General features: G+C 40.1%; 1 protein-coding gene across 1 annotated transcript in view; it reads right to left on the bottom strand.

Annotated features, from left to right (window-relative positions):
* mns1 (meiosis-specific nuclear structural 1) overlaps window positions 1-27,587 on the bottom strand; it is a 54,413-nt gene that overhangs the window by 17,563 nt on the left and 9,263 nt on the right. Inside the window, exons 2-5 of the mRNA XM_034189170.1 lie at window positions 17,514-17,699; window positions 11,959-12,086; window positions 11,758-11,860; window positions 11,037-11,266 (exon numbers count right to left, since the gene is read on the bottom strand). Coding sequence (XP_034045061.1) covers window positions 11,037-11,266; window positions 11,758-11,860; window positions 11,959-12,086; window positions 17,514-17,699 — 647 coding nt within the window. The remainder of the gene's footprint in view (window positions 1-11,036; window positions 11,267-11,757; window positions 11,861-11,958; window positions 12,087-17,513; window positions 17,700-27,587) is intronic.

Genomic DNA, 27,587 nt, shown 5'->3' with positions numbered 1-27,587 from the left:
TTCCTCCTCACCTGTCTGGAAAACAAGTCAGACAGTGAGGTCTGCTGGGCCCCCAAAAGCTTGCTGCACAATTCTACAATGTTGTGAAGTGGCTTCCTTGCTTTAATGCTGAGATTTCCGTACCAGCACATCATCGAAAAATTTAAAACCGATTCAATACAAGATTTATAAAATAGGGTCATTATTGTCCTGTCCACTTGAAAATATGACAACTTACGAAGACAAAACAGATGCTGCTGCCCCTTCTTGTACAGCAGGTCTGCATTGTCATTAAAGTTCAACTTGCTATCGATCAGCGTTCCCAAGTATTTACAGTTGTCCACATGCTCCACCTGTTGGCTTTTGATTGTAGTGGTTTTGGGTGAGGACATCCGTTTCCGAAAGTCAATAACCATATCTTTTGTCTTGTCAACATTCAGCTGCAAGAAGGAGTTGTCACACCACTGAACCATATCTGCCACAACAGGGCCATGTTCCCTTTCATCACCATGCAGGAGACTGATTATAACAGCATCATCTGCAAATTTTAATATATGGAGATTCTTATAGTGGCTGCAACAGTCATTTGTATACAAAATATACAAGAGAGGGGACAGCACACCTCCCTGTGGTGAGCCTGTTGAGGAATATAAAACATCAGAAAGGCAACCATTTACCCTCACTCGCTGAGATCTCCCTGTTAAAAAGTTCAAAATCCAACCTGCCATAGTAAAATCCAGTTTAAAATCCTTAACAAGCTTATTTATTAAAATGTGTGGTTGGATAGTGTTAAAAGCAGAAGAAAAGTCTAAAAAAAGAAGACGTGCATGTGCCTTAGAACTTTCTAAAATGCTTCAGGACCAAATTTAAGAGGGTGGTAGTAGCAGTAGTGGCAGTAGGACCGACGACTCGGTGGAATATCGATCGAACCGCGACAGCGGGCCGACCCGCACGGAAAAGCCGGCCTTCAGGCATCATCACTGGGCAGACTGAGGCAGGCAGCCGGGGTGATGGAGCAGACCCACTCAGTCCGAAATCTCCCACTTTTGGATATATGCGAAGTCCCAGTTTGCCCAATGGAGTTTAGTTCTGCAGCTTTATCGAGGTGAGAATAATGTAAAAATAAAATGTGACGTTTACTGAACTGCTTTGAAGGTTTAATGATCGGCTAACGTTAGTGTAGCCTTTTAGCACAGCTGATCTGAGTGAACACTTTAATTTCTAAATGGTTCAGTCTTTTTATTTTTACCAAATAAAGCTACAGCTTTTTTCAGACACCACAAAAGCTCAACTTTAAATAACTTATTTTTTCGGGCGTTTTTTCCATTGTTTTTTCCCCGTTTTTTCCCCTTTTTTATATATAAACTGTTTAGTGTTTATTTATATTTAAATAAATATTTTTATTTGTCCCAATCAGGAACATTTGCTGTGCAGACAACCAAACTTCCATTGATGAGCTGAACACCACGAAGTCCAGTCGAAAGAAAACATCTCTGCTTTTCAGCAACACCACCAGAGTTCAAAGCTGCAGAAGAGACCTTCATCTTCATCCCAAGAATCCAGCAGAACATCACCTGCTTCTAAATAAAAGGCTCTTTCAACAGCAACTATTTTATTATTTTTTAAAAAGCTGTTTCATTTTATACGTATTTTAACAATAAATGAACGGATCATTAAAAATGTCCACGAAATCAAAGTCAAAAGACATTTGCACAGGTAGAAGCTCTCCACTTATTATGTTCAAATTCATATTTTAGAAATGACTCTGTCCTGATAACAACATTAAAGGCAATTACATATTTTGGTGAAATTACAAGATGAAATGACTATATATATACAACCCCTGGCAATAATTATGGAATCACCGGCCTTGGAGGATGTTCATTCAGTTGTTTAATTTTGTAGGAAAAAAGCAGATCACAGACATGACACAAAACTAAAGTCATTTCAAATGGCAACTTTCTGGCTTTAAGAAACACTATAAGAAATCAAGAAAAAAAAATTGTGGTAGTCAGTAACGGTTACTTGTTTAGACCAAGCAGAGGGAAAAAAATCTGGACTCACTCATTTCTGAGAAAAAAATTATGGAATCACCCTGTAAATTTTCATCCCCAAAACTAACACCTGCATCAAATCAGATCTACTCGTTAGTCTGCATCTAAAAAGGAGTGATCACACCTTGGAGCTGTTGCACCAAGTGGACTGACATGAATCATGGCTCCAACACGAGAGCAAAGGAGAGGATTATCAAACTCTTAAAAGAGGGTAAATCATCACGCAATGTTGCAAAAGATGTTGGTTGTTCACAGTCAGTTGTGTCTAAACTCTGGAAGATATCAAAGCGTCAAGACAGAAAACTTAAAGCAATATGTCTCAAAAATCGAAAATGCACAACAAAACAAATGAGGAACGAATGGGAGGAAACTGGAGTCAACGTCTGTGACCGAACTGTAAGAAACCACCTAAAGGAAATGGGATTTATATACAGAAAAGCTAAACGAAAGCCATCATTAACACCTAAACAGAAAAAAACAAGGTTACAATGGGCTAAGGAAAAGCAATCGTGGACTGTGGATGACTGGATGAAAGTCATATTCAGTGATGAATCTCGAATCTGCATTGGGCAAGGTGATGATGCTGGAACTTTTGTTTGGTGCCGTTCCAATGAGATTTATAAAGATGATTGCCTGAAGAGAACATGTAAATTTCCACAGTCATTGATGATATGGGGCTGCATGTCAGGTAAAGGCACTGGGGAGATGGCTGTCATTACATCATCAATAAATGCACAAGTTTACGTTGATATTTTGGACACTTTTCTTATCCCATCAATTGAAAGGATGTTGGGGATGATGAAATCATTTTTCAAGATGATAATGCATCTTGCCATAGAGCAAAAACTGCGAAAACATTCCTTGCAAAAAGACACATAGGGTCAATGTCATGGCCTGCAAATAGTCCGGATCTTAATCCAATTGAAAATCTTTGGTGGAAGTTGAAGAAAATGGTCCATGACAAGGCTCCAACCTGCAAAGCTGATCTGGCAACAGCAATCAGAGAAAGTTGGAGCCAGATTGATGAAGAGTACTGTTTGTCACTCATTAAGTCCATGCCTCAGAGACTGCAAGCTGTTATAAAAGCCAGAGGTGGTGCAACAAAATACTAGTGATGTGTTGGAGCGTTCTTTTGTTTTTCATGATTCCATAATTTTTTACTCAGAATTGAGTGATTCCATATTTTTTTCCCTCTGCTTGGTCTAAAAAAGTAACCGTTACTGACTGCCACAATTTTTTTTCCTGATTTCTTATAGTGTTTCTTAAAGCCAAAAAGTTGCCATTTGAAATGACTTTAGTTTTGTGTCATGTCTGTGATCTGCTTTTTTTCTACAAAATTAAACAACTGAATGAACATCCTCCGAGGCCGGTGATTCCATAATTTTTGCCAGGGGTTGTATAAAAAAAAAAATCATCATGAGGTTTATGTCACTGAAATCCTACTTTACAATCACACTGCAGTCATTGTTAAATTATTTCCTGTTGCATTTATAATAAACATTAGTATTTATTTACATTGTCTGTTTTTCTGGTTAAAATGAGGTATAAATAATCTACCAGACTTTAAAAAAAAAAGTACAAATTTCCATGTTATTTTGTCTAAAAATAAATATCCAAGGTTCCTTATGTTAAACAAGAAATGAAATAATCTGAAATAACAGGTGGCTTTAATTTACAGACGAAAGGTTCCTAAAGAACCATTTATTGATTTATTTAGCTATTTTAATTACAAGTGTTCTAAACTTTTTTTTTAACAGTAATCAGAAATAATGAGGTAACAACAAAAAACATTTCGAAGGATTTTTCTTCAGAAAACTGCTCCATAAATGAGTCCTGTGACACGTATGTTCTGCACAGATCAGTGGTTTCTGCACCATCCATTTTGTGTAGATCAGTGGTTTCTGCCACCCGTCTTCCGTGTTTTGGCCCGACGCGTCGTTCCTATTGGACAACGCAAAGGTACGTCACAGCTCAGCAAGTCGGAAGTTGGATTGGACTGAACTTTGACTCCGTCAGCCTGCTGACAAGCGACAATGCGCGCTCCCGTCAGACGCATCGGTTTAGCTCGGCTTTTGACGCGAAGCATCTGACGCATCTAAAACACAACACGTCTCATTGAAAATAATGCTTTGTAGACCGATTTTTGACGCATTTGACGTATTCAGTGTGAAAGGCCCATTACTCCATCCCCTGACCGCATTGTTGCACAGATGTCAACAATGATGAATTAAAAGAGCCAAATCTAAATATTTCTTATCTGTCAGTAGTGAGAATCTTAATAACCCGCAGAAATTTTGGAAGCTCATCAAGTCTTTCTCTGTAAATAAGCAACCCCAGGTTCTTCCCCATTTTGTTTTAAAAGACTCAGTTCCAGTGTATGATAAAGCTGAAGTCTTAAATTGCTTCAATAAGCACTTTGTGTCTTCTGGTTATTTATTTGACTCCAGATGTGGATCTGCCCCTGTGCCTCACTGTACAAACTCTCAAAAATTTTCTGGGGGACCTTTTTTCATTTGTGCCTTTTACTGTACAGCAAGTTCGCAATGCTCTCAAAGCTCTGAATCACAGAAAGCCTCCTGGGCCTGACTTGATAGAGCCTTACTTTTTGAAAATAGCTGTTGATTTTATTGCACAGCCTCTCACAATACTTTTTAATCTATCAATCAAGAGCAAAGAAATTCCTTTAGTTTGGAAGTCAGCATTTGTTGTTCCTCTATTAAAAGGAGGGGACCCTGCAGTTTTAACTAATTACAGACCAATATCAAATTTGTGTGTTTTATCAAAAATTCTTGAATCTGTTGTATGTGATCAACTTAAAGAGTTTTTATACTCAAATGAGCTTCTTTCAAAACTGCAATCAGGCTTTAGAAAAAAGCACAGTACCATCACTGCTGCAACAAAAGTGATCAATGATATACTGATTGCTCTTGATAAAAAGCAGTACTGTGCAGCGCTCTTCATTGATCTGTCAAAAGCCTTTGACACTGTGGATCACCTTGTCTTAAAGCGTAGGCTCGTCAGATTTGGTCTGTCAGATGATGTAGTTTCCTGGTTCACAAATTATTTGAGTGACAGGAGCCAGTGTATTAAATGTGATGCGTTGTGTTCTGAATTTATGAGTATTCACAAAGGGGTGCCACAGGGTTCTGTATTAGGACCTTTGTTATTTATCATGTATGTAAATGATTTAGGACACAATGTCTCTGATCCCAGTGTGCATTTTTATGCCGATGATACAATCATTTACTGCTTTGGTTCATCCCCGGTCAATGCTGTCAAATCTTTGCAAAAAGCTTTTGATGTGGTGCAGCACAAACTGCTGCAGCTAAAACTTGTCTTTAACTCTGACAAAACTAAACTCATGTTATTTTCAAATTCTAGAAAAGGTCCTCAAACTGCCCCTACAATGTCCACGCTTGAGGGAAATGAAATTGTGGTGGTTCATTCATACGAATATCTTGGTATCTTGCTTGACGACACTCTTACCTTCAAACCCCACATCGAAAATCTTGTGAAGAAACTTAAGTTGAAACTGGGATTTTTCTTTCAAAATAAATGTTTTTCTTTTGACGTTAGAAAGTGCCTTGTTACTGCAACTTTTTTTTTAATCTATTTTAGATTATGGAGACCTGTTATACAACCCCTGACAGTAATTATGGAATCACCAGCCTCGGAGGATGTTCATTCAGTTGTTTAATTTTGTAGAAAAAAGCAGATCACAGACATGACACAAAACTAAAGTCATTTCAAATGGCAACTTTCTGGCTTTAAGAAACACTATAAGAAATCTGGAAAAATAAGTGTGGCAGTCAGTAACGGTTACTTTTTTAGACCAAGCAGAGGGAAAAAAATATGGACTCACTCAATTCTGAGGAATAAATTATGGAATCACCCTGTAAATTTTCATCCCCAAAACTAACACCTGCATCAAATCAGATCTGCTCGTTAGTCTGCATCTAAAAAGGAGTGATCACACCTTGGAGAGCTGTTGCACCAAGTGGACTGACATGAATCATGGCTCCAACACGAGAGATGTCAATTGAAACAAAGGAGAGGATTATCAAACTCTTAAAAGAGGGTAAATCATCACGCAATGTTGCAAAAGATGTTGGTTGTTCACAGTCAGCTGTGTAAACTCTGGACCAAATACAAACAACATGGGAAGGTTGTTAAAGGCAAACATACAGGTAGACCAAGGAAGACATCAATGCGTCAAGACAGAAAACTTAAAGCAATATGTCTTAAAAATCGAAAATGCACAACAAAACATGAGGAACGAATGGGAGAAAACTGGAGTCAACGTCTGTGACCGAACTGTAAGAAACCGCCTAAAGAAAATGGGATTTACATACAGAAAAGCTAAACGAAAGCCATCATTAACACCTAAACAGAAAAAAACAAGGTTACAATGGGCTAAGGAAAAGCAATCGTGGACTGTGGATGACTGGATGAAAGTCATATTCAGTGATGAATCTTGAATCTGCATTGGGCAAAGTGATGATGGTGGAACTTTTGTTTGGTGCCGTTCACAATGAGATTTATAAAGATGACTGCCTGAAGAGAACATGTAAATTTCCACAGTCATTGATGATATGGGGCTGCATGTCAGGTAAAGGCACTGGGGAGATGGCTGTCATTACATCATCAATAAATGCACAAGTTTACGTTGATATTTTGGACACTTTTCTTATCCCAATTGAAAGGATGTTTGGGGATGATGAAATCATTTTTCAAGATGATAATGCATCTTGCCATAGAGCAAAAACTGTGAAAACATTCCTTGCAAAAAGACACATAGGGTCAATGTCATGGCCTGCAAATAGTCCGGATCTTAATCCAATTGAAAATCTTTGGTGGAAGATGAAGAAAATGGTCCATGACGAGGCTCCAACCTGCAAAGCTGATCTGGCAACAGCAATCAGAGAAAGTTGGAGCCAGATTGATGAAGAGTACTGTTTGTCACTCATTAAGTCCATGCCTCAGAGACTGCAAGCTGTTATAAAAGCCAGAGGTGGTGCAACAAAATACTAGTGATGTGTTGGAGCATTCTTTTGTTTTCATGATTCCATAATTTTTTCCTCAGAATTGAGTGATTCCATATTTTTTTCCCTCTGTTTGGTCTAAAAAAGTAACCGTTACTGACTGCCACAATTTTTTTTCCTCATTTCTTATAGTGTTTCTTAAAGCCAGAAAGTTGCCATTTGAAATTACTTTAGTTTTGTGTCATGTCTATGATCTGCTTTTTTCTACAAAATTAAACAACTGAATGAACATCCTCCGAGGCCGGTGATTCCATAATTTTTGCCAGGGGTTGTATATGAATGCCTCAGCTCAGGGTCTGAGAAAGATTGACTCTGTATATCATGCTTCCTTGAGGTTCATTACGAACTGTAGGATCCTGACTCATCATTGTGAACTGTATTCTCAAGTGAGATGGCCTTCTTTGTCCACCAGGAGGTTGATCCACTGGTATACTTTTATTTATAAGGCCATACTTGGATTACTGCCCTCGTACATCTGTAACTTAATCACACAGAGAAGTGTTGATTCTTATGGTTTGCGTTCCAACGAACATTTGCTACTCTCTGTTCCTTATGTCTGCACTAAAACTGGAAAAAGGTCCTTCACCTTCTCTGCCCCTTCTTCATGGAACACTTTGCAAAAGGACTGGAAACTTACAGAACTGATCACATTAAATGACTTTAAAGCCAGACTGAGAGCACTTGAGACAGCCTCCTTCACATGTACTTGTTTTAATTAATTAATTTATTAGTTATACTGTAACTGTATTTTTATTGTTGCATCTTGGCCAGGGCTCCCTTGAAAAAGGTTTATAATCTCAATGGGACTTCCCTGGTAAAATAAAGGTTAAAAAAAAATGACAGTGATAGAAACGAGTGTAGCGATGACGATCCCAAAATCCGCGGATTTAATGGATTTAACTGGATTTAACTGGATTGATTGATGGATTTACTGTGGATTTAACTCAATGCAGCTGACAAGATGGAGAAATCTGTGGATCTGCTCACAGAATTTCCAGTTTGGCATGAAGACACTGTTGCGGCGGTAAGCTCTGACGACCTGATCACATCCTTTCACAACAATTTGCCGACCGAATTACTTACAGACAAATAAACCGTGCAAATGTTGGAACTGGATAAGAATGGGAATAATACTGTTGTGTCTGATGATTTGTGGACATTAATGCTGGATTTTATGGTCGCAAATAGCCGTTTTACCGGCGACACGTTGATCGAACACAATGACTGCCTCTAACGAAAATGTTCCAGTTATTGTTGATGGCCGGCATCCTCAAACATCCTTAAAAAGACGTCTTTGAACTTATGCCTCATAAGAAAGCTCTTATATCACAAATATATAATCTTGTTCTTTCAATGGACAATCATCCAGTCAATAAAACTATCTGTAATTGGTAACAAGAGCTGGGTCTTGAGTTCAGGGAAGGTTTGTGGGATAAGGCTGCAGACAGAATTCATACGTCATCATCTTGTGTATGACTTTCCAAGTAGTAGTAACGTAAAGTAAAGTAGTACACATGCTGCATTTATCAAAATCCAAATGATCCAAATCAAGGAAATTAATCAAGGAAATACGGTAAGTAAACTTTAATGTGTGTCTTTATTGTCAAAATCTCCAGTCTCGGGGTTCATGTGGACCCACTTTTTATTAATTAAAGTTAAAGTCCAACACCCTGGTAAGGTGCCCTTTCATACAGTACGAATAAGTTCAAATCAGTGCGAATCATGGCGGAACAGTTCATATGAGCGAACCACAAATACACTGAGCCGATGGGCAGGCATGAACAAACCCGATGCAACGGTTTTGTTGCAGTGGGTTGCGCTATCATCGCTGTCCTGTAAAAACTGCGGAAAAATGCCTGAAATCAACAAGGACATGAACGTATTTTTTTTTTAAAAAGAGAAAAAAGTGCATGACAATGACCAAACTGCGTTTGTTATGGCGCATTTCTGCTGATACTTGACTGAAAGTGGCGTAATTGTCGCACTGTTGGCTTGTCATATAGTCCTGTGGCGCGCCGCTCACAGGACACGCACGTCCTGTCAGACAGATGTGACATTCAGATCACCTGCTGCGTGTCCACATGAACTGACTGTCAATGTGCGTGCTCTCCAGCCCGTCGCAAAAGCGATATACGTTTTTATGTATTTCCACGTGAGAACAGTAAGCACACACACACATGTCCATCAAAACAGGGTATGTGTCCTGCAGCTGTGATGTCCAGGACCAGGGTTGTCAACAGCAGGAGCTGCTGACAGCCAGCCACGTCCCCTGTCCGGCCAGCGCCCTGACCAAGTTGTCACTCTGTAATCAGATGAGAGGCGGCTTGTCTGCAGGGGGGCACGTGAACCACATGCATGTCACGTGTGTGTATGTGTGTGTGTGTGGGGGGGGGGGGGGCACAAAACACACACACACGTGTTGGGGGAGCCGACACTCTGGCATGCCACAAGTGTACTCCCCAACTCCCCATTCGCGGGGGCACATAGACAAATTTCACCGCCAGCTCGAAAATGATCATCTGCTGACTGTTGTCGTGCTACTAGCATGAATGGCCACACATTTTCTAAGTGCCAATCGAGTGCCAACTTGCTGCAAGAGGGGTTGACTGGGCTCTCACAGTGCACACTCTGTCTTTCAGCCGCTGGTGTGCACAAATAGTTGTAGCAACAGGTGTACAAGGTGTTGGTGTCAGGTATGATTTTACATGTATTGCATACGATTCCTGCTTCATGCACAATTCGACCACATTCACACTATGTGTGAAGGAGCCCTAAAGTATGTACACACAAAAGAAAACTGGGACAAACTGCTGTCTGACAAAACATCACAGATCACATGAAAAATGACAATGTTTTATATGTTTTGTAGTGGCACTTTGCCTTTAGCAGCACAGGTGTCTGATGTGATTGAAAAGGACATTTAATAGCCCCAACAAACTACGCGAATGGTGACAGCATTTAAAAAAAAAACCTGTGGAGTACAAAAATATGGTAGGAAATGTCTGACTTTTGTAATGCTAATAGGAGACAAAAATCTGTGAAGCAGATGTCACATTCTGACACCTGTTACCTTCTACTGAAAGCTTGAGATGAAAAAATAATAAAAGGCCAAATAGCATGCTGTTAGTCACTATAAAAATAAGTTACCCCACAGAAGATTGTTTGTGTGGGAATACACTTTAACAAAATATTTCTGGGCTGCTGGGGGTTTTTGTTAACCTAGAGTATGGCAAGGCCTATAATACTGTAGGAGAAACACTGAAAAGTGAGTCCTTAAATATACATCAAAACCTCTATAAATAGTTTTTCTTCTTATGCAAACAAAGTATTTGTATGTAGAACTTACTGCTTTTACTCACATCTGTATTTTGCTCACTAAACACTAATAAACATTAGTTCTGGGTGGTCACCTTAAATACATGTTTGCATCATCATGACAGTCTACAATATGGTTAGGTTCCAACAGGAAAACATGTAAGCGCAATGTTGCTTTTTGAAATGTCAGAGATGCAGGTTCCACAAGCACTACATATCAGTAGATAAGCTTATCAAAAGGACTCCCTCTTCTGGTCAAGTCAGGTGGGACTGAGCATCGCCATGTCCTCCATACTACTGAACCATCTTGGGAGTTGGACAGCACCTCTCAAAAGCAGTCATCTATCTGTTCCAGTCAGGGCAAACATGGACTTCACGAGTTTCTGGTGTCCTCAACACTGAGGCACCTGCATGCTGGGTCGTGCCCAGAGAAACATGGCCAAAATGCTATTACGATATTCACTCACAATACAAGTGATCCACCTCATTTTGAGCCTCGTTAAGTAAATGTTTGTTTGACAAAAAGTAATTCCTGCTGTCACCGAGTTGCCTCCAAAGAGAACTATTACCAAAGGACTCCAGTTCATTGACAATGTGCAGTTAAGCATACTGGCAAAGTGTGTAAGAATTACTCTGTACAACTCACGTCTGATCTTCCTCGTAAATCTTCCTGACAATCTCATCGACCAGGAGCTTCTCCTTGAGTAACTCCTTATAGGCCTCTTGTCTTCTGCGTTCCTTTTCCACAAGCTGTTGCTCCAGCTCCTTCTGATGTTGCAGGGCCTCCTTGCGGTGCCTCTGCTCCAGCTTCTCCTGCTCAGTAACTGCTAGCTCCTGTTCGCTCTTCAGCTTTTGAAGGTAATCTGCCTCCTCACACTGATAAGAGAAAAATGTGCAGTACAAAGTACTTTAAGTAAGGGATTCTTTTTGAAATCTTCCTCACTTTGTGGCATTTTTTTGTAAAATGTTTGGACAGTAGGGTATAGCCTGAAAGGCACAACACAGAATTATGCATTTGTTGATGAGACTAGAAAATCAATAACAACATTACAAAATCATACACTTCAAAACTTTATCTCACACCAAGAGCAATAATTACGCTATCACTCCCACACAAACAGAATCATATTCTGTAGACTATACTTGTGAATACTGTTTATTAAAGCACACACACACACACACACCAACACCAAGGTGGATCAGTAGTGTTTATGTTTGAAAGTTGTAGTAAATATTGTTTTGAAACTAAATTTGGTGTTTCTATAGACTATTATGGATGAGTCCAAACTTGTGCTGTGACTTATGTTGTTAAATCCACAATTCATCATCCCACCTTGTTAGAGCTCACATCCTTAGTTAGAGCTCACCATGGCCTGAAGCTTCATTGCCTTCTTCTCAGCAATCTGTGCAGCTCTTTCCTTACTCACATATGCGGCATTCAGCTTCACCTCCAATTCCCGAAGCTCTGTGCTGAAAAATATTTGACTATTTAAAAATTAACCACAGCAATGGAAAAAAAAATTACAAAGATGCACTGAGCCACAGTGATGCTGTACGTGTGTGGGTACCTGTTCTCTTTGACATACTGCCTCATTCTTTCTTCTCTTTGCTTCTCATAGTTGATGCGGGCCAACTCTTTCGCCAGTCTCTCTTCTTGTTCAAATTGTTTTTCCCTGTTTATTTTCTCTTCCTCTGCCTACAAGTAAAATTGAATACAATGATTCTTCTATTTGTCAGGATTGTTATGATGTTAGCTAATTATCATCTGTTTTCTAATCACAACCAAGCAATACAGTTAAATAAACACCTCAAAACATAATCTCTGCAGTTTTAACCGGTACAGTACATCCGGAAAGTATTCATAGCACCTCACTTTTTCCACATTTTGTTATGTTACAGCTTTATTCTAAAATGGATGAAATTCATCTTTTCCCCCTCAAATTTCTACACACAATACCCCATAATGACAATGTAAAAAAAAGTTTTTTGAGATTTTCACAAATCTATTAAAAATAATTTTAAAAACAAGATATCATATGTACATAAGTATTCACAGCCTTTGCCATGAACCTCAAAATTAAGCTCAGGTACATCTTGTTTCCACTGATTATCCGTGAGATGTTTCTACAGCTTAACTGGAGTCGCCTGGGATAAATCTAGTTGACTGGACATGGTTTGAAACCACCTGTCTACATATAAGATCCCTCAGTTGACAGTGCATGTCAGAGCACAAACCAAGCCTGAAGTCAAAGGAAACAGAACCCAAGAACCCAATGGTCACTGTGTAAGTGCTCCAGCATTCCTGTGTGGAGAGAGGAGAACCTTCCAGAAGGAAGACCATCTCTGAAGCAACCCACCAATCAGGCCCGTATGGTGAAGTGGCTAGACGGAAGGCACCCCTTAGTAAAAGGCACATGGCAACCCACATGGAGTTTGCCAAAAGGCACCTGAAGAACTCTCAGACAATGAGAAACAAAATTCTCTCATCTGATGAGACAAAGATTGAACTCTTTCATGTGAATGCCAGGCGTCATGTTTGGAGGAAACCAGGCACCATCCCTACAATGAAGCATGGTGGTGGCAGAATCATGCTATGGGGGTGTTTTTCAGTGACAGGAACTGACAGACTAGTCAGGATTGAGGGAAAGATGAATGCAGCAATGTACAGAGACATCCTGGATGAAAACCTGCTCCAGAATGCTCTTGACCTCAGAGTGGGGCAACGGTTCATCTTTCAGCAGGACAATGACCCTAAGCACACAGCCAAGATATCAAAGGAGTGGCTTCAGGACAACTCTGTGAATATCCTTGAGTGGCCCAGCCAGAGCCCAGACCTGAATCTGAAGGAAGACTTCTGGAGAGATATGAAAAATGGCTGTGCACCGACGCTCTCCATCCAACCTGATGGGCAAAAAGGAATAAGCAAAACTGCCCAAAGTGAGGTGCACCAAGCTTGTGGCATCATATTCGAGAAGACTTAAGGCTGTAATTGCTGCCAAAGGTGCATTAACAAAGTATTGAGCAAGGAATGTGAATACTTATAGGTACATACGATTTCTTAGTTTTTTTTATTTTTAATAAATTTCCCAAAAAAAAAAACTTTTTCCATGTTATCATTATGGGGTGCTGTGAGTAGAATTTTGAGGGTGAAAATGAATTTAGGCTATAACATAACAAAATGTGGAAAAAGAGAAGCACTGGCTAGATTTTAAAGTTAGATCCCCAAACAGACCCAGTAATGCAGAGCTTACACATTACATACAAAAAAAATATTGCTTCACATCCCACTTTAGTTATGCATCAAAGTTAAAATAAGCAAACTTATTTTTTTATGGCTCATCAATTAAACTTTGTCCAGAACTATAGGAAAATGTAGGCCCAGAGTAATACTAACTGAAACATTTTAGCTGTTAAAATTATTATTGTTATTATTATTGTTATAACAAGTAGGAGTGTGAAAAATGTCTCCAAAAGTTGACCTTTAATCAAGGAGTGTTGTGGAAGGCATCCCCCCCACCCCCACCACCACCACAACACCCTTTTTCTGTCTGGATTTGCCCCTGGTTTGCAGTCTCCGACAAGGAATAATCAAGAATTTGTGTATTTATGTGGAAAGCATGACCTGATTGAAAGGTAAGAAGGCTTTATGAGCACTTTTACGTCATGCTGTCCTCAGAAAGAGATTGAAGAGATTATAGGAGTATGGTGGGGAAAAAAAAGCCTTAGTGTTTGTTGTTATGTGTCGCGGGTCTTCAGCTGTTTCTAGTTTAACCACAGCAAGGACGCTAACAGAGACACTCAGAGCAGTCTTTGAAAGATATAAGTTTAAGAATATGTTTGTAAAATGCAGCACTATGCTTTGCTCGCTGTGCCATCACCTCTCTCTAAAGGCACTTTGACACTTGCACGCATTTAACCCCCGCACTGCAGCATCACCTCAAAGTTAATTATTTAAAATATTTATATTGTAATGGCTTGCTAAAACAGTTGCATTTTCATTTCTTATGAGTATCTGTAAAATTATGTTCATGATAGATTAAACATCTTGTCATAATCATTCAGATGAGCTGCGCTGTGGCGTGCTTCGCTGACGCATTGACTCACACTGACACTCAGTGTTTTTGAATTGTTTGAACAATGTTCACATATAGTCAGAGGTGTCAAGTAACGAAGTACAAATACTTCGTTACGGTACTTAAGTACACTTTTTAGGTATCTATACTTTACTCCTTTACTTATTTTTCTGCCTACTTCTGACTTCTACTCATTACATTTTCACACAAGTATCTGTACTTTCTATTCCTTACATTTTTAAAACAAATAGCCTCGTTACTCTTGGCTTCAGCGCCGGTGGATGTGCGCTGACACCGCGGCTCCACCTGAAGCCGAGGCGTCAGTGCAGTTCCACCGGTGCGGCTTCACCGAGGCCCGAGGTGCCAGCGCACATCCACCGGCGTGCCTTTACCGAGGTGCCAGCGCGGATTTATCTGACCATGGGTCCGAAGAAGGCACTGACGGTGGAGGAGGGAGACAATATCAAGAAGTCCCTGGACTTTTTGTCTGAGGAAATCTCTGTTGTTAAAATGCAGCAGAAATCTATTATGGAGCTGGTGGAAGAAGTGAAGGCTCTCCGGATCCAGAATGCCGAGAAAGACCGGCGTCTGGTGCACCTGGAGAACCGTGTTGCGGAGTTGGAACAGCACACAAGGATGAACAACGTTATTATTACAGGAATTCATATTAAACCCCTGATCCTACGCACGGGCGGTGTCAGAAGACAGCGGAGGGGAGGCCAGTGAGCAGGAGGCCAGCTCAGTGGAACAAGTGACTGACTTCCTGCAATCTAAAGGTATTCAAATGGACTGTAATAACATCGAAGCGTGCCACCCCCTGCCCAGGAGAGAGGATGGAGACAAGCAAGCAGTTATAATGAGGTTTGTCAACAGAAAACATAAAATGGCATTGTTAAAACAGGGACGGAAACTTAAAGGAACAAACGTATTCATCAATGAACATCTGACCAAAAGAAACGCAGACATCGCCAGTAAAGCTCGTCTCTTAAAAAAGCAGGGAAAAATTCAACAGACATGGACATCCAACTGCAAAACATTCATCAAACTGAACGGAACACCAGAACAAGCGAAGGTTATGGTAATCAGGAACATCAAGGAACTGGACAAATACGATCAATAAGGTATGAGGACACAAACACATCACAACACCATGACACATACCAGAGGAACCTATTCATCTACTACATCATCTACATCTGGAGACAAGAAGGATATAACTCAAAGGATTGCTGATCATGTAAAACTAGAACTGAGAACATTTAAATACACAGACCACAATGTACTGGACTTGGAGCACGATATAGACCCGGACAATAATTTCTTCTCAAATATCAATGACAGTTGTTGCTATTATACAAATGAACAGTTTAATTGGATCATTAAAACGGATAACAAATTATCAATAATCCATTTCAACAGCAGAAGTCTGTATGCAAACTTTAACAACATTAAAGAATATTTAAGTCAATTTAAAAAAATATTTAACATAATTGCTATATCAGAAACATGGATCAATGAAGATAAAGGAATGGATTTTGAACCAATCGAAGCAGTGGTTCGCAGATTGAAGCAATGCTTCGACCTATTGTTTCATTTATTCTTTCTTTCGCTTAATTTTCCCCCGCTAAAACCCTAAAAAGCATACTTCTGTGAGTATTATTTACCTCTTCTATGTTAAACCGACCTGTTATGGTCTTCTGAAACAGTTGATAGATGTATTTTATAACTTAAAAACGGGAGCGATGCTAACGTGTTAGCATGTATATGGCATTTTCAATGTTAAAAGTTAGCATGAAGCAGTTCCAGCTGTCTTCACGTTTGGGTGCATTTGTTTTCAAATTGTAATATTTCTTAAATTTATTTTTGTTTATATATTAATAATCTAATGATTATTATATACAATTTCAGAGAAAGAGACAAAAAGAACCTGAATGGAAACACAACAGAAAATAAAATATAAAAGCAACTAACAACGAACATACATAAATAAATACATACATACATACAGAAATAAATGTTTCCTGTGAACACCGAGTGACTCTTACACCTCCATTTCATCCCTGTTTTATTTGTCAAACCATATTTTCAGTTTGTTAATTTCTTCACTAATTTCCTCCAGAACTATCTGCCAAACTAGAAAACTGCTGCATCCTAGTAAGAGCAGAATACTACTGGAATGAATTTGAATAAGGAAAGTTGTTTTGTTTTTGTTTTTTCTCTCACTAAATGGATGCTGCACTCACTCCAGTTTATTGTCTGGAATAGTCCCAGATTGCATTTCACAGCTTCTAGAATTGAAACATTTTCGTGCAGGTGGTGTTGGGGGGTAATTTTGGGTTTTGGGCCACATTTTTAAAGGTTACTTTATACTTTTATACTTGAAGTAGGTTTTGGAGCACATACTTTTTCACTTTTACTTGAGTAAAGAGGTCAAGTTGATACTTCAACTTTTACCAGAGTGTTTTTAAACTGCAGTATCTATACTTCTACTTAAGTAACAAATGTGTGTACTTTTGACACCACTGCATATAGTTCACAAAATTAATACGTGCCAGAGATTTTGAACATTTTAAAATTTTCTTGGTGCATGTTGTGCACTGTGCGTGCACGCAGCCACGCAGTTTACGAGTTTACTGTGGCACAGCAGACTGCGTACCAGTGAGTGTGAAGGCACCTTTAGAAACTCAAACACACAACCCCCCCTCCCCCTCCTGTTGTGAGTAGACAGGACACAGGAACAGACAGAGACTTACTGCCATGAGAAAAAGCAAAACAGAGATGCTATTCTAAAAAAAAAAAAAGGCTTTTTGATCGTTTTGAACACAGCATACATGTTTTCTGGGGGACGCAGTAAATTTTATATCATGCATCCAGCCTCAATTGGGTCAGTGTAGGCAACAGTCTATGGAATGTCTAGTAAATTAATTTTTTTTTTTTTTTTTTTGGATACCCAACAGATTTTAATTATTGTACATTGTCTAAAATAATGTACATGTGACCTAAAAGTGGCAGAAACAAGAAGTAAACTAAGAAGACAACAAACACAATACCTGAAGAAGATGGTTCTCAGTTTGCTTTTCCTTCTGTTCGATGTGAAGCTTCTGCAGATGTCTCCTCCTATCAAAGTCCTCCTGATTCTGCAAGCAGTCACTCATCTGTCTGTTTCGGTCTAAACGCTGAGCCTCTTCACGTTTGCGGTCTTCTATACGCCGCTGTTGAAGGCAGCTCATCAAGAACTGGACACAGTCACACAGGTGGAATATGAAGAAAAACAATTCCTTTCCATATTTAATAATACCCACATTATTACCTCTGCCAAGCATCAATGTCAATTCAATGGTTTGATTTTTACCAGGAAAAACTACAGAATTGACTGTCATGAAAACTGGTGCAGCACGGTGGCTTAGTGGTTAGTACTGTTGCCTCTCAGCAAGAAGGTTGTGGGATCCATACACACACACACACACACACACATATATATATATATATATATATATATATATATCCCCATCCACTGTGAGAGACACAATTTAAAAAAAAAAAAAAAAAAATCCAGAAATCACAATGTATGATTTTTGAATAATTTATTTGTATATTACTGCTGCAAATAAGTATTTGAACACCTGTGAAAATCAATGTTAATATTTGGTACAGTAGCCTTTCTTTGCAATTACAGAGGTCAAATGTTTCCTGTAGTTTTTCACCAGGTTTGCACACACTGCAACAGGGATTTTGGTCCACTCCTCCATACAGATCTTCTCTAGATCTATCAGGTTTGGAATTTCAGCTCCCTCCAAAGATTTTCTATTGGGTTCAGGTCTGGAGACTGGCCAGGCCACTCCAGGACCTTGAAATGCTTTTTACGGAGCCCCTCCGTAGTTGCCCTGGCTGTGTATTTGGGGTCATTGTCATGCTGGAAGACCCAGCCATGACCCATCTTCAATGCTCTTACTGAGGGAAGGAGGTTGTTTGCCAAAATCTCGCAATACATGACCCCATCCATCCTCCCTTCAATACGGTGCAGTTGTCCTGTCCCCTTTGCAGAAGAGCACCCCCAGAGTATGATGTTTCCACCCCCATGCTTCACGGTTGGGATGGTTTTCTTGGGGTTGTTCTCTTCCTCTAAACATGGTAAGTGGACTTGATTCCAAAAAGCTCTATTCTGGTCACATCTGACCACATGACCTTCTCCCATGCCTCATCTGGATCATCCAGATGGTCACTGGTGAACTTCAAATGGGCCTGGACATGTGCTGGTTTGAGCACGGGGACCTTGCTGCCCTGCAGGATTTTAAACCATGACAGCATCATGTGTTACTAATGTAATCTTTGTGACTGTGGTCCCGGCTCTCTTCAGGTCATTGACCAGGTCCTCCTGTGTAGTTCTGAGCTTTCTCAGAATCATCCTTACCCCACAAAGTGAGATCTTGCATGGAATCCCAGACCGAGGGAGACTGACAGTCATCTTGTGTTTCTTCCACTCTGTAATAAATAATCATAACAGTTGTTGTCTTCTACCAAGCTGCTGGCCTGTTGTCCTGTAGTCCATCCCAGCTTTGTGCAGGTCTACAATTTTGTCCCTGGTGTCCTTAGACAGCTCTTTGGTCTTGGCTATGGTGGACAGGTTGGAGTGTGATTGATTGAGTGTGTGAACAGGTGTCTTTCCTACAGGTAACAAGTTCAAACAGGTGCACTTAATACAGGTAAAGAGTGCAGAATAAGAGGGCTTCTTAAAGAAAAATTAACAGGTCTGTGAGAGACAAAATTCTTGCTGGTTGGTAGGTGTTCAAATACTTATTTGCAGCAGTAACATACAAATAAATTATTAAAAAAATCATACATTGTGATTTCCGGATTTTTTTTTTTTTTTTAGATTATGTCTCTCACAGTGGACATGCACCTAAGATAAAAATTTCAGACCCCTCCATGATTTCTAAGTGGGAGAACTTGCAAAATTGCAGGGTGTTCAAATACTTATTTTCCTCACTGTATATATATATATATATATATATATATATATATATATATATATACATACATATTCTATTTCTACCTCATTTTCTTATGTCTTGTACTCTTACAAGTATTATTATTATTGCTTATCCTTGCACACCCTGTTTGATGAGCATTTTCCTCTACTTGCACCCATCTTGTGTGTTTTTTAAGAGCTGACGTAACATGTGAATTTCTCCTGTTAGATCAATAAAGTTTATCTCATCCCTTCCCACCTGAGGCCTTTCTGTGTGGAGTTTGTATGGGTTTTCTGGGTACGCTGGCTTTCTCCCATATCCAAAGACATGCAAGTTATGTGAATTGCAAACTTTGAATTGACTGTAAGTGTGGGTCTGAATGTGATTGTCCCTCCATGTGTGGCCCTGTGATACACTGGTGTCCTGTCCTGGGTGTATCTGGCCTCGTGCCCTATGACTGCTGGTATAGGCTCCAGCAACGCCCCCCACACTTCATGATCCTTAAATGGAGTGAGCGGGTATATAAAATGAATGGATAGACAAACACTAAGTAAAGAAGTGAGGTATGGGCCAGGGTGGAAAAAATACATTAAAAACATGCATACGTTGTGAAATAAAGACTTGTCTGACATTCTCATGAAAAAAAATAAAAAAATCAATCATTAAGAAATACAACTAGTATGTTACTGTATGGCAATTCGACTGGCCTGCCTGCAGTCCAGACCTGTCGCCCTTTGAAAATGTGTGGCGCATTATGAAGCACAAAATATGACAACGGAGACCCCAGACTGTTGAACACCTGAAGTCATACATCAAGCAAGGTGGGAAAGAATTCCACCTACAAAGCTTTAACAATTAGTGTCCTCAGTTCCCAAACACTTATTGAGTGTTGTTAGAAGGAAAGGTGATGTAACACAGTGGTAAACATACCGCTGTCCCAGCTTTTTTGCAATGTGTTGCAGGCATCCATTTCAAAATGAGTGAATATTTGCACAAAAACAAAGTTTATCAGTTTGAACATTACATATCCTGTCTGTGGTACATTCAATTGAATATAGGTTGAAGAGGATTTGCAAATCATTGTATTCTGTTTTTATTTACATTAACATCCCAACTTCATTGGAATTGGGGTTGTAAATAATTGATGTGGTATGTTCCATTCGTTGGAAATTTAACTGGCAATAAAAAAGTAAGTTCCTTCAGCTGCTGCCCTGTTTTTACTTGGGGTCGCCACAATCCAGTGAGGATCTGCATGTTGATTTGGCACAAGTTTTACGCCGGATGCCCTTCCAGATGTAACTCTACATTATAGCGATACTCCTCGTGACGTCAAGAATCTGGTCACGTGAGTTTGTTGATGGACCTGGAAGCCTACAAAGACTTTCGTTGTAGGTTAACGTAGAGAAATTCTTGCTTTTGCGGCACTATCCAGGTTTCAAACGTATTCAGAGACTGTCGAATCGCTTCTTGAACTTGAGACGCCATACTTTCACTCTTTTGTGTTATCAATTTACATGCATTCTTGCCAACCACGTCAATGCCCATGTGTATGACGTCAATGTTTGTAAACAAGAAGTATTGCTACAAGGACAAATGCGACAGGGTTGGGTTTGAACATCGAACCTTCCACACTGAAACCAAGTGCACTAACCACTTGGCCACAACTCTTACTTTAACTGGCAATAAAATATATATAGTGGGGAAAATAAGTAATTGATACACTGTGGACTTTGCAAGTTTTCCCACCTACAAAGAATGGAAAGGTCTGTAACTTTTACTGTAGGTACACTTTAACTGTGAGAGACAGAATCTAAAAATGCCCACGAGGCATTCCAGAAAATCACACTTTATGATTTTCAAATAATTTGCATATTATTGCAAATTATACCCTGATCCACGCGTTTATCTCTTCTAGATTGGACTACTGCAATGTTCTATTTTCTGGTTTACCGCAGTCTAGCATTAGGGCTCTCCAATTGGTTCAAAATGCTGCAGCCAGACTTTTGACGTGAAACAGAAAGTTCGACCACATTACACCCATTTTGGCGTCTCTTCACTGGCTTCCTGTCCCAGTAAGATCAGACTTTTTTTTCCCCATATATATTTATTGGTTTTATTTTAAAGAGAATAAAACAACACAATAGAAGGGAAACAGAAATAACATGAACACTGGCCTCTTCACCTAACAAATACAGATACTCCCAATTTAAAATTAAATTGCTCTGTGCATAATAGCTGAAACCTCAAGTCCAGCGTATTTCAGAAAAGGTTCCCAAGTTTTTTTTAAAACACTGTCTTTATGATGCAGCCGACATGTCAAATAGTCCAAAGAAACAAAGCCAAAGATTGGGGGACTTCCAGTTGGTGGCTCTAATGGAGTAGACGCATGGTTAGCTCGCTCGGCAAATAACCAAAACTACCTTTTTCATTGAGCCCCTACAAGCCTGTCTTGGCATCTGCTCCTTTGGGAATATTGGTGCGTTTCACTTTCCACAGTTGTGGCCGATACTTTTCTCAAAATGCCGCCTAAGAGTCAAAAGTCTGTCGACAAGGAAGAGGGTAGCACTGTTAGCACTAGCTTGTCGGTGGAAGCTATCTCAGTGCTGCTCGAAAAACTCCGTGAATCGTTGTCTGCTGATTTCAAGGCATCACTAACTGGATTAGAGACTAAGTTTGACCAGCACAAACTGCTGGTGGATGACCATGACCAGCGCATATCGTCACTGGAACTCTCATCTGACGACGTTAGCCAGTGCGTAGTGAACTGGAAGATGCCATAGTGTCACTCCGGGATAACAACACCAAACTTAAAGCCAAAGTTACAGAATTGGAGGACAGAGGAAGACACTCAAACGTGCGCATTCTGGGGCTGGCGGAGGCCACAGAGTCAGGTCGCCCTTCAGAATTTTATGCACGTCTGCTTCAGGATGTGTATGGAAAGGACGCGCTGCCATCCCCACCAGAGATTGACAGAGCCCACCGCATAGATGCAGTCAGACCGGGTCCAGGTGTGCAGCCACGGCCAGTGATCCTCTGCCTACACCGCTACCAAGTCAAAGACCTCCTGATCAGAGAAGCCCGACGCAGGGGTACATTTGACTACCATGGCCAGAAGAGTCGTATTGTGGAGGACTACAGTGCTGAAGTTATGTCTCAAAGAGCGCAGTACAGAGATGTGATGGCGGAGCTTTACAAACGTGGTATGAAGCCTGCTCTACTCTACCCAGCCCGTCTCCGCCTGACGCTGTCCAGTGGGATAAAGAAATGGATCAACACGGTGGAAGAAGCACAAAAACGTATCGACGAGCACCCCTCCCGACCGTTCGGACCTAACGTCACATAGATGGAGAGACTGAACTGTTCTTGGATCAGACCTGGACTTCATAACAGTGTGTAAAACACAGTAAGCACTGTCACTATCAAGTATACACATTTTTCTATCCACAAATGTATACAAGTTGCGGTTTCCTATTGTACAATGGCCAGTTTAATACTTCCTGCTAAATGCCCTGTTTAATACTGTTATTTGAGCACACTTTGTACTGTAAATGGCACTCTGTTTTATCTGTTGGTAATATCAAGTGCTCTCAGTTATGATCATTTTTGTTATGTTCACTTTCATAAAAGGGGCAGCTATTTTAATTTCAATTCCCTTCTATATGCCACAGCTATAGCTCGAATGTTAGGCTTTTACTGGAGGACGAGTTTTTTGTAGTTTTTTTGTTTTGAGAGCTTGCTGCTTTTTTTATTTAATAATAGCAGCTGTCTTTTGGGGGGAAGGGAGTGGGTGGGTACCTGTCACCATTATTTTGTAAAAATGGGGAAAAAAACTGGTCACTTAACTATTATAGGTCACCAGGTTGCTGTGAACGGTGACATATCTACCAATTAAAAAATGCACCATGATGAATGGCTTAGACATTGTGAGTTGGAACGTAAAGGGCTTAAACCACCCTGTCAAATGAAAGAAAGTCTTCTCTCACATTAAGCACCTAAAATCCAAAATACTATTCTTACAAGAAACCCATGTCTGCACTTCAGATTTAAATAGATTATTGCATTGGTCTGGGCACTCCTTTCATACCACATTTCAGGCCAAAGCCAGGGGCGTTTCTATTCTCATCTCACATGATATATCATTTGAAGTGCACAATGTTTCCATAGACCCAAATGGTCGATAAGTAATTGTCACAGGTAAATAATTTAATATGCTAGTGGTCTTACTTAATGTATACGCTCCAAATACAGATGATGCAGACTTTTTCAAGCGTTTGTTTTCATCTCTGCCAGACTTGAATACATATCATCTTATCCTCGGCGCTGACCTAAACTGTTGGCTGGACCCAGCTCTTGATAGGTCCCCATGTACTCCCAGCACAGCGGGCAGGTCGGCCTGTCATAAATAATTTTCTCTCTGACTTTAGTGTCTACGATGTTTGGTGATTCCTACACCCGAAAGACAAAGAATTTTCCTTTTTTTCCTCAAGTGCACCATTCATATACTCAAATCGACTACTTTTTGCTGGATCACCGACTTCTTCCTTTTGTTAATTCCTGTGAGTACCACCCAATTGTAATATCCGATCATGCCCCTCTAACACTTTCTGTTTTGCTTCCAGGCCTCCCACCCAGGACCAGACAGTGGCGCTTCAATTCAACCTTGTTATCAGATGCTAAATTTATAGAGTTTATTGAGAAAGAGGTTGCCTTTTTCATCGACACAAATTCTACTGCCGACATTTCCTATCTTACTCTATGGGACACTCTTAAAGCGTACCTTCGGGGGCAGATTATCGCTTATACAGCAAGGATGAAACGCAAGTCAAGTCTGGAACAAAGCAACCTTCTACGGCAAATAGGAGAAATAGACAAACAATATTCTCAAAATAAATGTCCTGATCTATTTAAACAGCGAGTTGAGTTGAAAGCCAGATCTGACATGCTCAACACCTACCGTGTAGAACAACTGTTCCTAAAAAATAAAACAAGGCTTTATATGTATGGGGACAAATCAGACAATATTTTAGCCAATCAGCTCAAGGGCTTCAGAGCCAAACAAGCAATATCAAAAATTCAGTTGTGCACTGGCCAGACTACCACTGACCCCTTAGTAATTAACACAACCTTTAAAGAGTTTTATACTCAACTATACTCTTCAGAATTAAACTCAGATTCAACTACAATCAATAACTTCCTTAATAAACTTAACATCCCTTCACTTTCTGAAGCTCTCACAAAAAGACTTGAAGAGCCAATTTCTGAAATGGAAATAATCAAAGCCATAAATGCAATGCAGTCTTTTAAAAGTCCAGGCCCAGATGGGTTTCCATCTGAATTTTTTAAAACGTTTTCCAAAATTCTCTCTCCAATGCTGTGTTTGGTCTTGTCGGAGTCCTCCAAACAGGGCCAACTACCTCAGTCCTTATTGGAGGCATATATTACACTCATTGCAAAAAAAAAGGAAAGGATGCCTCACAGTGCACCTCCTATAGACCCATATCTCTCCTCAACACAGATGCTAAAGTACTGGCTAAAGTGTTAGCACACAGATTGGAAAATATTCTCCCATCTGTTATATCCAAAGACCAAACTGGCTTCATTAAAAACAGGCAATCTTACTTTAACATCAGGTGCCTCTTAAATATTATGTATTCCGCTAAAGAAGACCAACCTGAATGCGTGGTCTCCATTGATGCGGAGAAAGCGTTCGACCGCATTGAGTGGCCGTACCTGTTCGCTGTGCTGGACAAGTTTCGATTTGGGTCCGCTTTTATTTCTTGGATCAAACTGCTCTACTCCCAACCTACCGCCATGATTCGTACCAACTTTCAACTATCCAGGCCATTTAGCTTGTACCGTGGCACCCGTCAGGGGTGCCCATTGAGTCCCATGCTTTTCGATCTGGCTATAGAACCACTTGCTATAGCACTTCATACTTGTAGTGAGGTGTCTGGAATTTGGAGGGGGGTGTGGAGCACAAGGTCTCCCTCTACGCTGACGACCTCCTGCTTTATGTGTCTAACCCACTTGAATCAATCCCTACTGCATTATCGTTGCTCCATAACTTTGGCATGATTTCAGGAAACAAACTAAATGTTAACAAGATTGAGCTATTTCCAATTAATGACAAAGCACGGCATATTGATCTCTCTAATTTAAATTTTAAGGTTGAGTATGACACATTTTCATGTCTGGGAGTCACAGTCACTAAAATAACACAAAGACCTCTTTAAAGAAAACGTAACTGTTTTATTAAATCAGGCCAGACAGCTGACGCCGCAGTGGTCACCCTTGTCGATGTCTTTGGTGGGCCATGTAAACTCTGTCAAGATGGTAATTTTATCGAAATTTTTGTATCTTTTCCAAACATTGCCCATTTTTATTCCACTTGCTTTTTTTCAACCGTTGGATTCAATCATAACCTCTTACATCTGGCAGGGCAAACAACCTCGCTTAAGTAAAATTCACCTTCAAAAATCTAAACATCAGGGGGGTTTTGCCCTTCCCAATTTTCGTTTTTATTACTGTGCAGCCCACCTGACATGTCTGATACATTGGTCCCATTATTATGACCGGCTGGACTGTCTTGATTGGGTCTCATTAGAGCTCTTCTCACAGAGCACCTCTCCTTTGGCCTCAGTTGGTTCAGCCCTGCCTTTACCCCCCACCACTCTATTTGATAATCCAGTGATTAAACACACTTTGAAGATTTGGGGACAATTTTGAAAACATTTTGGTATGGACATTTTTTGATTTTGGAGCCCCATTCTTAACAATCATTTATTCAAGCCATCTGTTATTGATGTGGGTTTTCGGCAATGGCACCATGAGGGGGTTAAACGTTTTAAAGATCTGTTAGTGGATGGTACCATGGCATCATTTGCACAGCTGAAGGAGAAATTTAACCTTCAAAATTTAGATTTTTTTTCCGTTATCTCCAGCTGCGACATTTTCTCACCACACAACTATCTAACATTCAGGTTCCTATACAGGAGACCATGGTGGATAAAATACTATCATCTAAACCTTCCAAAGGTCTCATCTCTAAGTTGTATAATATCATGCTTGATCTTAAAAGTTCACCAGTTGATAAATTCAAAAATGCATGGGAGAAAGACCTGGGTCACGCTGTGTCGGATGATGCCTGGGCCTCTGCACTTAAACTTGTGTACTCTTCTTCCTTTTGTGTTAGGCACTGTTTGATTCAATTCAAGGTGGTGTACAGAGCACACATCTCCAGGCTTCTTGATGTAAAAGAAGAAAAATAAACCTGACCAAAACCTCCTTGCTGTAGTTTTAAATGCTCACTGTCAAGTGTGTTTCCTGTAGTAAAGCTATTTGCGCTCCCTCTCTCTTAAGGTAATTCAAAACTTTTTTACGTTTAACAGGTGTATGTATCCCTTTAACATTCCAGGTGCACAGTTTTAAGCCAGGCATGAAAAATAGCTAAAAAACAAAACACAGGGGTATCTGTCAATTTCCATCACAAACATACATAAATTGACATTGTGAATAAGGCCAAGAAGAACACTGAACAAACACTTAAAACAAATAACTATGTACTTAAGGTACATGTCATGTAAAACTTAACACTGTCCTCCTCTCAGAACAAGAGAAGATCAAGTGAGTGGAATCCCTGACAAGACGCATCAGCCCAGGATGCCAGGAAACTAAACTTTTCTATCCCAATGTTCAGTGTCCAAACTAATTATAAATGCCAGTAAGGTTGCTATGTCAATGTACTCACTCAATGTTGGGTAGCAGGCGAGAGAAAAATAAACAAAAGTAAGTATTTGCCCCACAGTGCAACCTGTGTCACGTCTTCACTCACCGCTGGTCACAGGGAGCTCTAGTGAGTCAATGAAGTGCTGAACCTCTTCTGGGCTGTTGAACACTTTGCTCAATCCGCGGAAAGTTACCTTTGGTAGAGCTGGGTATAATTGCCTGTAAGCAGCGCCAAGTGCCCGGAGTCGCTTCTTCACCGCGTCGTATCCCTTCCTCTTACGAGCCAAAGCGGCTGACTTGTCAGGGAAAAACATTACAGTGGCGCCTTCATGCGTCACCGTCTGACCATTCCGTCCAATGTCCCAAGAAGCATTCATCACTCGTTGTTTATCCTGGTAGTTGTGGAAGCGCACAATCACAGGTCTATGC

This window comes from Thalassophryne amazonica, chromosome 2, assembly GCF_902500255.1.
Source record: "Thalassophryne amazonica chromosome 2, fThaAma1.1, whole genome shotgun sequence".
NCBI lineage: Eukaryota > Metazoa > Chordata > Actinopteri > Batrachoidiformes > Batrachoididae > Thalassophryne > Thalassophryne amazonica.
The sequence above is the reverse complement of the archived record's forward strand: the minus strand, read 5'-3'. Positions and strand labels throughout refer to the sequence as shown.